The 13,426-nt window shown below is 41.6% G+C and overlaps 1 protein-coding gene across 2 annotated transcripts; it reads right to left on the reverse strand.

The window, feature by feature from the left end:
• Positions 1–713: 713 nt before the first annotated feature.
• On the reverse strand, positions 714–12,926 carry LOC110485460 (lysosomal-associated transmembrane protein 4B). Of its 2 annotated transcripts, XM_021556532.2 has the most exons (8): positions 12,583–12,926; positions 11,697–11,808; positions 10,627–10,700; positions 10,129–10,251; positions 9,840–9,938; positions 6,928–7,023; positions 4,675–4,737; positions 714–2,024 (listed from the first exon to the last, which is right to left on the reverse strand). In XM_021556532.2, the coding sequence occupies exons 1-8, from the start codon at positions 12,673–12,675 to the stop codon at positions 1,941–1,943; spliced, it is 744 nt and encodes a 247-aa protein (XP_021412207.1). In that variant the 5' UTR covers positions 12,676–12,926; the 3' UTR covers positions 714–1,940. The 2 variants fall into 2 exon arrangements, with proteins under 2 accessions (XP_021412207.1, XP_021412211.1); XM_021556536.2 differs by lacking the exon at positions 4,675–4,737.
• Between the last annotated feature and the right edge of the window lie 500 nt (positions 12,927–13,426).

Genomic DNA, 13,426 nt, shown 5'->3' on the forward strand with positions numbered 1-13,426 from the left:
AACCACATGATCTTCTTTGATCAGAAATAGTGACCAATAATCAAACAGATATCCCATCTATTGTTCTTACATCTGACAAACAGCAATGTGAAAAGGCGATAAGTGTGTCTACAACTCAACTGTACATTTTTCGAAGTAAATGACAAGCGTATTGGTTTTGCCAACTACTGTCCTGGTCCATTGGGGGTCCAAGCTACAGTGTAAGGAGGTTACTGTACCTGGAAGACATCTGGATGAACTCCACATTGAACAGAAGGAAACAGTAAGGCAGCAGTTTATGGAAAAGGGGTCTGAAGCAGCGCTTTCAGTGCTCTTAACGTCAATCATCCTGAAAATAGACTACCTGTCTTACAACGACAACATTATGGCCCTAACAGCTCTTAAAGTCAATAGCCAAATAGTTTCCAAGTTTCCTAGAGTATTTCCGTTATTCAGGTTTATGAGGAAAGGATCACAGAATTAGTGCCAATCGAAGAAAGAACTAGGCCTTTTATTCCTAGACTTTTCCCTGTGGTTGTCATCTCATAGGCCTAACAAGCAGTGATGTAATGTAACACAATAATACTATGGTGGATTTGTCTCAAACCACTTTTAAAAAACAGAACCGTAGCCCCTGCCCTAGAACTGATAAAGTGTACAACATATTAAAATGAAATGCACAGTAAATACAACACACAGCACGACACTTAAGAACCCAAAATAAAAACAAGATCTGTCCGTCAATTAAATGTGTTTTTAATGGACAAATAAATATTGTATTTTTATGCTGCAGCAGCAGACGGTTAAATGTGACGGAGTCCTCAGAGGACATCCCCCGTCTGGGGAACAGCTTGCCAATAACTGCATCCAGCAGAGCAGACCAGTCCGCTTACATTGGCTTAATTCAAAAAACAGGACCACCACTTTTTACTTTATTGGAATCAACACAGATATAAGATCAAATGTACAAGTCCTAAAACTCCACCTTTAAAATAAAGGTAAACTCAACACTGTCCTGTTGTAATAATTCAGGATAATGACAGTTTTCTACACACACTAAACAATAACGTACGAGTAACTTGGTGATATGACTTCTGCTCTTCGATCATCTGTTAGATTACAGGCAGGTGCTTTAAATCTTTGGGATCCTTCCGCGCATAGCAACACTTCATACATCTCTCAGTGCACCCTAATCAGAAAGGAAGTTGTTTGTAAAGGAAATCCAACAACGAACAGTGATCATGGGCAGAACAAATAAATATTTTGAGTCGAGGATACAATCCCCACTTGCCTGTTTCCAGATCTGTGTGTGCTTTAGCCAACTTCTCTGACTGTAATCGTCATGCCATACATGACAATGCACATACAGATCTGGGACCAGCCTAAATCATGGGCAATATATATATTTTTTATATATAATCAGTGCCTGATTTGATTTGTGTAGGTCTCTCACAAGTACTCGCTTCATAGACCATGGAAACCCGTTTCTGGTGGGTGGCCTTTGGACTAGGACTGACAGTAGAGAACAAGTAGAAGTACAGTTTAGTACAAGCAAGAAAATATATATCTTCTATTACACACACTACTAGCGCGCTCATATTTGAACTCTTTCCTGCTCGATGTTTCAACTGTAGATCAGTGAAAATAAATAACTCCAAATAAACAGTATAATGTTAAACAGTATCACAGTAACAGGTAAGTAAGTCAATGTGTGCAGGTTAAATGTTTTGGAAATAATCAGTGGTATTGGGGCCTGGGTCAAAGTATATATATTTGTAAACTTTATTAAACTACTGCTAACACCACACACCCAGTGTGACAGTTATCAAATGCCAACTATAAAATGCATAGTGTATTGGAAAGAAAACAAATATTATTTGTTGACCCAGGTCTGGTTGGAATGTCAGGTTGCTGTAGTAACAAGGGGTCCAGTTGGTCAGCAGAACAGCGGCCCAGGTTCTTCATGCTATGTAGGGTGCCCCATAGGGGGGAGGAGCGTTCTTGGATGGAATAGACATGGTGTCATCATATGGGGGTAACAGTACCTGGGAATACAGAATAAAGGGTGATCAAGATCAGTCTCTTCTAACGTGTGACTGACAACAGAACACAAAGTGTTCAAAACTGTTTGACATGGTTAGAATATATTTAGTCACTGGCAAAGACTACAAGCAGTAATATTGGTAGTGGGTCAAACAGCAATTGGTCAAATATACTCTTGAGGATAAAGTGAAAATAGTGTGAGCTCCCAGAAGTGACACGATGGTCATATATAGAGAGGATGACAGAGGATTTCAAAACAGATCTGTAATGATTATATAATAGTCTGGATGGGAGAACCGAGAGAAATGAGAGAAGACGAAGAGAGAGAAAGGGAGACCGTGAATGAATATGGTACAAGTTTATTGAGAGGCCAAATCTATAGAGGGGGTCATGAATGAATGTGGTCCAAATCTATAGAGAGGGTCATGAATGAATGTGGTCCAAATCTATAGAGAGGGTCATGAATGTGGTCCAAATCTATAGAGAGGGTCATGAATGAATGTGGTCCAAATCTATAGAGAGGGTCATGAATGTGGTCCAAATCTATAGAGAGGGTCATGAATGAATGTGGTCCAAATCTATAGAGAGGGTCATGAATGAATGTGGTCCAAATCTATAGAGAGGGTCATGAATGAATGTGGTCCAAATCTATAGAGAGGGTCATGAATGAATGTGGTCCAAATCTATAGAGAGGGTAATGAATGAATGTGGTCCAAATCTATAGAGAGGGTCATGAATGAATGTGGTCCAAATCTATAGAGAGGGTCATGAATGAATGTGGTCCAAATCTATAGAGAGGGTCATGAATGAATGTGGTCCAAATCTATAGAGAGGGTCATGAATGAATGTGGTCCAAATCTATAGAGAGGGTCATGAATGTGGTCCAAATCTATAGAGAGGGTCATGAATGAATGTGGTCCAAATCTATAGAGAGGGTCATGAATGAATGTGGTCCAAATCTATAGAGAGGGTCATGAATGAATGTGGTCCAAATCTATAGAGAGGGTCATGAATGAATGTGGTCCAAATCTATAGAGAGGGTCATGAATGAATGTGGTCCAAATCTATAGAGAGGGTCATGAATGAATGTGGTCCAAATCTATAGAGAGGGTCATGAATGTGGTCCAAATCTATAGAGAGGGTCATGAATGAATGTGGTTCAAATCTATAGAGAGGGTCATGAATGAATGTGGTCCAAATCTATAGAGAGGGTCATGAATGAATGTGGTCCAAATCTATAGAGAGGGTCATGAATGAATGTGGTCCAAATCTATAGAGAGGGTCATGAATGAATGTGGTCCAAATCTATAGAGAGGGTCATGAATGAATGTGGTTCAAATCTATAGAGAGGGTCATGAATGAATGTGGTCCAAATCTATAGAGAGGGTCATGAATGAATGTGGTCCAAATCTATAGAGAGGGTCATGAATGAATGTGGTCCAAATCTATAGAGAGGGTCATGAATGTGGTCCAAATCTATAGAGAGGGTCATGAATGAATGTGGTCCAAATCTATAGAGAGGGTCATGAATGTGGTCCAAATCTATAGAGAGGGTCATGAATGAATGTGGTCCAAATCTATAGAGAGGGTCATGAATGAATGTGGTCCAAATCTATAGAGAGGGTCATGAATGAATGTGGTCCAAATCTATAGAGAGGGTCATGAATGAATGTGGTCCAAATCTATAGAGAGGGTCATGAATGTGGTCCAAATCTATAGAGAGGGTCATGAATGAATGTGGTCCAAATCTATAGAGAGGGTCATGAATGTGGTCCAAATCTATAGAGAGGGTCATGAATGAATGTGGTCCAAATCTATAGAGAGGGTCATGAATGAATGTGGTCCAAATCTATAGAGAGGGTCATGAATGTGGTCCAAATCTATAGAGGGGGTCATGAATGAATGTGGTCCAAAACTACTGGAGCGGGTCCAGACTGAAATCAGTGAAGTGAAACAGAGTGATACTCAGTTTGGATTCCAGGCTGTGACTGTGGTTCTCAGACAGCAAGTCAAGTCCACTGTAGACCACATTCACATCCTATTTGACTGACATGAGTCAGGTTCAGTCAGCCAGTTCCTCTATGTCTTTGACGAGGTAAAGTAGAACTCCGTCTCAGATGTCCTCTCTTCAGACTACTACACTCTCTCTCTGGGGAACCAACCAAATACTATCATGGGAAATGGCTGGCCGTGTGTGTGTGTCTCAGATGTATGTAACCCATCCTGGTTTCCCTACTGACACAGAGACATACTGTAAGCAACATCTATGATTCAATGCATTTTCGATGGACAACACCGTCAGAGGATACTGTAAAATATGGTTAGAGAATGCCATTGTCATCCTCACACACAACAGTAAGGCACTGGTTAGGGGCATAATGGCATTACAGTCCAGACTGGAGTCCATGTCATGGTGGACCTTTCTGATCTCAGACCAGTGATTTAACACTACACATTGTGCTTGATGTCCTGAAGCTATACTTCATTCACGGGGTGGTTTCCCGGACACAGATTAGGTCGAGTCCTGGACTAAAAAGCAACGTGTGTCTGGAAAACCGCCCCCTCGGTGGCTCCGCTCAGTCCAGACATACCGACTTTCAGAAATGTGGAAGACATCACATCTACAGTAGGCTATCCCCAATATTGTCTTACGTCAGATAGCGCGACTCCATCTGCTCTGTTCGAGGGCTTAGCGTCGTGTAGGAGTGACGCCACCTGTCGGAAGGCAATGCAGTATCCCTGATTATAATAACCTGTCAATAATACACAGATGGCTGCAGTCTACCTTTACACATGAAGTGTGCAGTCGGTCAATCCCCACGATAGATTTAAAAGGAATGGACTGGTGTAGGAAACTTCCTCTAAATCCCTCAATCAACAGCATTTAAGTTCAGGAGGGGAGTAAGGGAGTGCACACTTCAGGAGAGAAGTAGGGAATCAGAACACTCCCATAGACTGGTGGTCTACCAGAATATTGTCTGACCACTTGCCCACTGGAAGCCTTAATTGAAAAGCCTAGACCTACGGAAAGCATGGCAGGCAGTATGTTGTTTTTCTAGCACATTTGACTAATGATTTGAATGGTTAAAAAGAGCAGTCTCGTCCAGTCCCTTCATAGCTAAGGTGTTTTACACCAAAACATCACGTCATTCCTCTACATCAGGGGTAGGCAATTATTTTTTCTTTAAATAGGCAAGTCAATTAAGAACAAATACTTATTTACAATGACGGCCTACCAAGAGGCAAAAGGCCTCCTGCGGGGACGGGGGCTGGGATAAAAATAATAATAATGTAGGACAAAACACACATCATGACAAGAGACACTACTACATAAATAGATACCTAAGACAACAACACAACATGGCAGCAACATGACAACACAGCATGGTAGCAACACAACAACACAGTAGCAACACAACATGGTACAAAAACTAGATTTTGATTTTTGGTCGGAGGGGATGGTCTGGGGGCCGGTACATAAAAATAGTTTGTACGCTGTAAATTGACCACAACTAAGCCCAAAGAGAGATTGTATTACACATGTCCATTTTAAACTGAAACATTAAAAACTTGCGGGCCATCTATAGCCGGCCCGTGCTCTCCATGTTCAAAACAAACCATGAGCATCATGAACCATTCGTAGTGGCTTGGAATTTAAGGTTTATATTCTGGGGACAAATAAAAATCGAATTTACATAAGCCTACTCCATCCCTTTTAGATATCAAACTCTTGTCAATTACAACATTATATAGTGACACATTCTACTGGTAGAACAAAAAGTCCTGATAATGGTATTGTTCTGACTCTCATCGTTGAGGTACAAACACTGTTCTGACAACTCCTCCCTCTCCTCTCCTACACCTGCATTGTGACATCACACAGTAATCCTCTTCCCCCAGGCTAGCTGGATGAGCAGTGCTGCAACGGTCTGATCACTAAACTAGATCCTTGCCATGTTTTCAGGCTGTATTTCTCCCCTCCCCTGGTTCAACAGTGGATAACGTGTTGTAATATCTGCAGCGGAAGCAGAGGATAAGCAGCCAGGTGGCCAAGCTTGGGCTACATGATACCAGTAGGAGAAAGAGAGAGACAGACCGAGATCTTTTCAATGAGTAGGTGGCCAATGTACTGTAGCCATATTAATGAGTTTTCCAGTGTGGACTGGAGCCTCATCCACGCAAAGCCCCTTACTACAGCCCAACTTACTACAACTTTATACTTCCTTCCTATACTGACATGATGGCTTAACTGTTGAAATGCGCTCTCCCTCACCGTCTTGAAGGGAACCTAACCTACGCATAATAGGAACCTGATCCGTGACCTGGAATAAGTTCATCTTTTTTCCATTGGATGTGAGGTTTCTATGTTTTCTTTGTAAACACACAATAGCATCACACCGAGAAATCTATCATAAAAAAACATTTATCTAAAGATTTCTCCAGAATGAAAAGCACAAAGCAGAGGGAGTTTATGAGGAAGGGAGGGTAATTATAGAGTAGATGAGATATATGATAATACAGCACTGGTAAACATCTAGATTGTTTTCAACTCTGCAAGCAAAGGGTTAGAGTGAATAACAGAAACAGTATATTTTTTCAGCTGCTGTTTGAGTTGGAAATTACAACATATTATTGTAGGAGTAAATGCAATGTCGATATTTGCGGAAAAATATAACTGTCAAAAAGGTGGTTAGCATTCACAGAGGTGGTTTGTCTTGAGTATATATCAGTTTCTTTCAAACCCAACTAACTGAACAGAGGAAATATACTACATTGTATTACCCTGTAGTAACTACAGCAGACTGGTAGAAAATAAAAAAAACAAACCCACCATGTCATAATGTAGGAATTGTAATTTATGTACTGCACAGCAATTGAAATAGATGCTTGTGTCCTGTGACTTACCGTGGTGTCATTAGTAGTGACGTATATCAGGACTTCTGTGGTGCTTCTTGCACGCACATACCGGTAGCAGTTCCACACACACGCTATCAGGTACGCCTGCAAAGGGAAAACCATTATCAAAGACATCAAATAAAAGAAATGTCAGCTGCTGATAAAGATAAGGTACAGTATCTGTCAAAGGCTAAATATTCATCTTAATCCAAAGGGATACTGTATAATTCATTCAGAAAGCATTCAGATTCAATCTCCAGCCCAATGCAGAGGGGTGTCATTCATTCACAAAATTACAAGACTCAATGTCCAGTCCATTGCAGAAAGGTATAGTATAGTACAGCTCATTCAGGAGGGTGGCACAAAAACAAGCTCAGGTAGCTTTCTGTGGTTCTGTCCTGTCCAGGCAAACATCATCATCTGGTAAAGCAGTAGGCAACTATAAAACAGTCTAGGACTGAGCTCAGCTGTATGTATACAGAGTGCATTCGGAAAGTATTCAAACCCCTTGACTTGTTCCACATTTTGTTACGTTACAGCCTTATTCCAAAATGGATTAAATTGCCCCCTCCCCATCAATCTACACACAATACCCCATAATGACAGAGCCAAAACAGGTTTTTAGAATTTGCACATTTCTATATATAACATTTACAAATGTTTTCAGACCCATTACTGAGTACTTTGTTGAAGCACCTTTAGCAGCGATTAAAGCCTTGAGTCTTCTTGGGTATGGCGCTACAAGCTTGGCACACCTACATTTGGGGAGTTTCTCCCATTCTTCTCTGCAGATTCTCTCAAGCTCTCTCAAGTTGGATAGGCAGCGTCGCTGCTTAGCTATTTTCAGGTCGGGTTCAAGTCCGGGTTCTGGCTGGGCCACTCAATGACATTCAGAGACTTTCCCAAAGCCATTCCCGCATTGTCTTGACTGTGTGCTTAGGGTCATTGTCCTGTTGGAAGGTGAACCTTCGCCCCTGAGCGCTCTGGAGCAGGTTTTCATCAAGGATCTCTGTACTTGGCTCCATTCATCTTTTCCTCAATCCTGACTAGTCTCCCAGTCCCCGCCACTGAAAAACATCCCCACAGCATGATGCTGCCACCACCATGCCAGGTTTCCTCCAGACGTGACGCTTGGCATTCAGGCCATATAATTCAATCTTGGTTTGATCAGACCTGAGAATCTTGTTTCTCATGGTTAGAGTTCATTAGGTGCCTTTTGGCAAACTCCAAGTGGGCTGTTATGTGCCTTTTACTGAGGAGTGGTTTCCGTCTAGCCACTCTACCATAAAGGCCTAATTGGTGGAGTGCTGCAGAGATGGTTCTCCTTCTGGAAGGTTGTCCCATCTCCACAGAGAAACTCTGGAGCGCTGTCAAAGTGACCATTGGGTTCTTGGTCACCTCCCTGACCAAGGCCCTTCTCCCCCGATTGCTCAGTTTGGCCGGGCGGCCAGCTCTAGGAAGAGTCTTGGTGGTTCCAAACTTCTTCCAATTGAGAATGGTGGAGGCCACTGTGTTCTTGGGAACCTTCAATACTACAGAAATGTTTGGAACCCTTCCCCAGACCTGTGCCTCGACACAATCCTGTCTCGGAGCTCTATGGACAATTACTTGAACCTCATGGCTTGGTTTTTGCTCTGACAAGCACTGTCAACTGTGGGACCTTTTATAGACAGGTGTGCCTTTCCAAATCATGGCCATTCAATTGAATTGACCACAGGTGGACTCCAATCAAATAGTATAAACATCTCAAGGATGATCAATGGGAACAGGATGCACCTCAGCTCAATTTAGAGTCTCATAGCAAAGGGTCTGAATACTTATGTAAATAAGGTATCTGTTTTTTATTTTTAATAAAATGTGCAAACATTTCTAAAAACCTGTTTTCGCTTTGCAATTATGGGGTATTGTGTGTAGATTGCTTAAGAAACTGTTTTATTAAATCAATTTTAGAATAAAATGTGGATATAGTGAAGGGGTCGGAATACTTTCCGAATGCTCTATATATATATCCCACTGCACACACCACTTAAATGAATTGACACCTGAATTGTCAATTTTACGGTCTCTTCAACAATGTGCAGTAAAAACTGTAGACCTCCATATGGTATATACTGTCTATAGACATTCTGTAAGAAATTCCAAAAGACATTCCTCAACATGCTAAACTCACATACAATCGTCAATCCTCTGTGGATGATATGCTGGTAGAGGTAGCAACATCTATACAGAACAATTATCACTCACTGACAGCTGAGCTACGTATCGACCCTTACTTTTGGATTGGACCAGAAGTAATAGAAACGTGTGGTCATCCTCATTATTATAGCATGTTTGCATTAAGATGCTCTCAGTAAGGTATCTCCACAGTTTTACATGGTGACACAGAGCCTTACTGAAGTCTATAAAAAATAAAACACATCCTCTTTCTCTCAATCTGTTTCCCTCCATCTGGATGGTCTTTGTACGACACAGGAGCTCTGTAGCAGCAGCCTAATAGAGCTAGCAGGCCATTTAGAGGGGCTTTTGCAATGCCATAAAACAGAGTTGTATAGTGTGGTGGGACGTTGGCAATTGGCATCATCTGACAGTTTGTCAGAGCTAATGTGAAAGCTTTCTAACTTGGATGGGCCAAGAGCAACACTGACGAGGGCACTACCTCAATGGCTCCCATTATGGTGTTATGAAAACAGCCTTGTGAAACGGCTCCTGCCAGACGTTTGAACCTCTGCAGAATCCTCTGTCCATCCGGCAAAGGTTTCTGCCATAAAAATAACCTGAACAACTTCCCCAGATGAACACCATTTTCCTCTCACACAGCATAAGCACTGTTTTGTCACTGATACAGTAAGTAACAAAACTTATACAATGTGTTAGGAATCTGTGGTAGGGAAATGTGCGTGTGTCAGTTCAGTAGCAGTTACCTTGAAGGTGAGAATGCATCCGATGAAGAGGAGCACGATGAAGACCAAGCACACATTGCTCATGGCCATGATGTCCTCTTTGTAGGGGAAGTTCTCAGGCTGTGAGGGTGACACCAGATAGATAGACAAAATCAGCTGCAGTGAGATTGGGGGTAAAGAGTGTGGTGGCTACATCCAAAATGGCACCCAATTCCTTATATGGTGCACTATCTAGTGCATTATACAGGCAATAGAGTGTCATTTCAGGGACTTTATTAGAATAAGAGTTTGACTTTGGAGTCCTTCTTACCAGCTGTTGGAGGTAATCTTGTATGGTGTTGGGGTAGACCACAATACTAACAGCCACCAGGGTGTTCAGTGCACAGTCAAAGACTTGGTAGCAGAAGAATGGGATGATCCAAGCAGCATGTTGCTGAAACAGGAAAAACAGTTTTATGTTAGCCACGAGGGAATAGCATCTGAAGAGCTGCAGCGGCAGGAAAGACTACTATATCTATCTGAAAAAAATATGATTCAAACAAAACCTTCTGAACGATGCATTAAACGTAAATCAATGTGTTTCTGGTGGGAGGTTTGGTAAACTTACTCCAGTGGGACCCAGCCATTCAAGACCATGTCTGTAAATCTTGATTTGAAAGTTTGGTTTTAAACTACATTTGGACAATAACGTTTAAACTATATTTGGACGATTCTCCTAGTGTCTTCATCTCTATTCATTCTTACGAGAGCAGACGTAGTATACCAGTACGAGCAACAGCAGAACGCTATTGATGTGACATTTGCTTACCTTATACGCACCGTAGGTCGCCATCCCAGAAATTAGTATCATCAGCAACGAGATCGCTGAAGCAATACACATGTCTGGAATAGAAGGGAATCATACTGTATACAAGGTCTGCATTCAAATAAATTAACAACTGTAGCAAATGATGGGAAAATCACTTTGTGTTTACCCTTGGGTGGTGATTGAATTAATCTCACAGTAATTTATAAGCTTATAATAAACTCAGCTCATTCCTAGTTTGACACTGATTATGTGAAAATGACCCAACTTGCTCTGAGTAGATGTAACCTGATCTTGATACCATGACATTGAGTGGATTTCACAGAAAACAAAAATACTATGTCACTGACTGTCAGCGTCACAGTAATCCTGTCCATCTGTGCACAGCCCAGAGAACACAGTAGTCTGCTCCAACAGAACAGAACAAAAGCCAGTCTGCTTTAGTTCTGTAACTAGCCTGAACTGAATCACTGCCTACCTCATAGAAATTTGCAGTTCCACCTATCATGGCACATTGATTTGAACAGGGATGGCCGTTCTAGTAATTATATTTCTATGGCCTGCCTAATGCAGGGCCAGTTGGACCAATGGCAAAAGAGATCACAGGACCGCTTAATCTGACCGGAACTGGGTCAACTCAGTCAGTTTCAATCAGACACTACTGTACAGACAACCAAAGGCAGACATGTCAATTTGGCCAGCATATGCTGCTACAGTTCACTTCCAACCTGGGCAAGACCTAGCTGATTTAGCAAGTTTGTGAAAATACCCAACACAACTGAACATTAGACATGCGTGCCCACGGACTGAGAGATTTGATCGGCTTTATTGTGAAGTGAGAGAAATACTGACTATTGACTGCTTTCAATGATATCAAGTGATTTATAAAGCCAGTAGTTTTGGCAATGATGCGTAACGCCATAGTAGTTTCCATCGTTGTCATCACATACACAACAGATAGAGGAGTTGGCTAGAGCACAAACACACTGGCCCGTCAGGCTACTAAGGAGGCGTGGGCAGGCCTATGCAACGTCACACACATCTATCCCAGCATAAAGCCATAGGCTACTTACTGGCGTCATCCATGTCATCTAAGTCGTTAGCCAGCTCAGCGCTGGTCAGATGGTACTGGTCAGGATCACCCAGGGCCGTGACGAGGATGAGTAACACCACCGCATTGATCAGCTAAAGGACATTAAGACATAAGGACATTTAGACTGACAAACACGATAGGAATAGGATACATTTAGACATTTCAACTTCAACATGAAGGAAAGGCTCCACAAGCATTTGATGGCATTGATCAGCTAAACACAAAGACATCAGGACCAGTCTGACTGACAGGAGGATACAGATACATAATAGCTCAGCCTTTATTATAAAGGGATAACTTGCTCACCCAAATTACTTCATCATAGGATTCATTACTTAGGAACTATTTGGCTGTGTTCCAGGTAAGGAAACAGTCATTCTATAATTTGAGTGAACCACCTCTAACTCAGCAGTGTAGGCTGACATTCAATTTAATGTCAACATGATGGAACGAGTCCACAAGGATAGCAATGGTGCATTAACTTTTGAATTAACTCTATATAAGTGCACAATGGAAAATTCATTATTGCCATAGCCTAAAGGCGTCCTGACAAGACCTGACACAAGACCTGTAACCTGTCCTGAAGGGCTGAGTGTACTGAACAATTCATTAACGTTTTTCCCCCACTGGTGTTTGGTTACGTTAACCCCTTCTTGGAATCCTTAGCGGAATAACTTATTCGTCCATAATTAAAACAATCCATTAAATAAATGTTATCACTTGCAGCCAAGCACAATGAGACCACTTTCTGCTGGATAAAAATGAACATTGAACATGGAAAAATGTCCTACAAATAATAACTGTTTTTGTTGGTTGTTGAGCCAATCTAAATAGTGTTGTGAATAATAGCGACTGTGAATGCTCACCATATACCAAACCCCCAGGATAACAGTGCCCGTGCGGACATGACAGCACAGGCAGCATCTGGTGGAATGCCATCGGTCCCACGGGGAAATCATATTTTACAATCCAAGGATGAGGCACTTCACAGATATCTATATCTAACTGTTAATGATAAACAATCCAAATAGATCGAAGTGAATTTCTTCTCCGGCAAGCGCGGTGTCGTCTGCAATTAGCGATAACACTCTCACGCCGGCTCTAGCGATCAACTCAGGCAAGTAGCAAACATTGGAGCATGTGACCTGAGCTGGATAGGATCAAGAGCCGGTGATGTAACTAGTTGTTTCGAGAATAATGTTCCCATCATCCCTCACCAAAACCGGGAAATTTAAATAGTTATGCTGTAGCTGCCTGCTATGTTGATTGATAATATTTACACGTCACAATAATGCCTTTCTTTAGGATCTTTATGGTAGAAATTAACAGAAAGGGCATATTTGAATCTATTGCATTTGGAACATTCTGACAATAAAGACAGAGGTAAAGGACAAGTATCAAACACAATTTAAATAATTCAGACATTACTGTCCCCAATCAGGAGAAATGGAAGCAATTCACATTTCCAGAGGAAGACAGACAAGTGGAGAAAGGTTCAGTGTGTGTGCAGAATAAACATGGTCCAACATAAGACAATACATCAAAACTGTTGGTAGAGCACATGCCTACATTACCCAACCAATTAAGGCATCAAATTGTATTCCTGATTACTGCATCATTACAAGTACATCATTGATTAAAGCAGTTTGAAACCATCTCGTCTACAGCAGAACTAAACATTACTTTTCACTACACACCAGTCAGTTGCTA

The sequence above is a fragment of the Oncorhynchus mykiss genome, chromosome 2 (assembly GCF_013265735.2).
Source record: "Oncorhynchus mykiss isolate Arlee chromosome 2, USDA_OmykA_1.1, whole genome shotgun sequence".
Taxonomy (NCBI): Eukaryota; Metazoa; Chordata; class Actinopteri; order Salmoniformes; family Salmonidae; genus Oncorhynchus; species Oncorhynchus mykiss.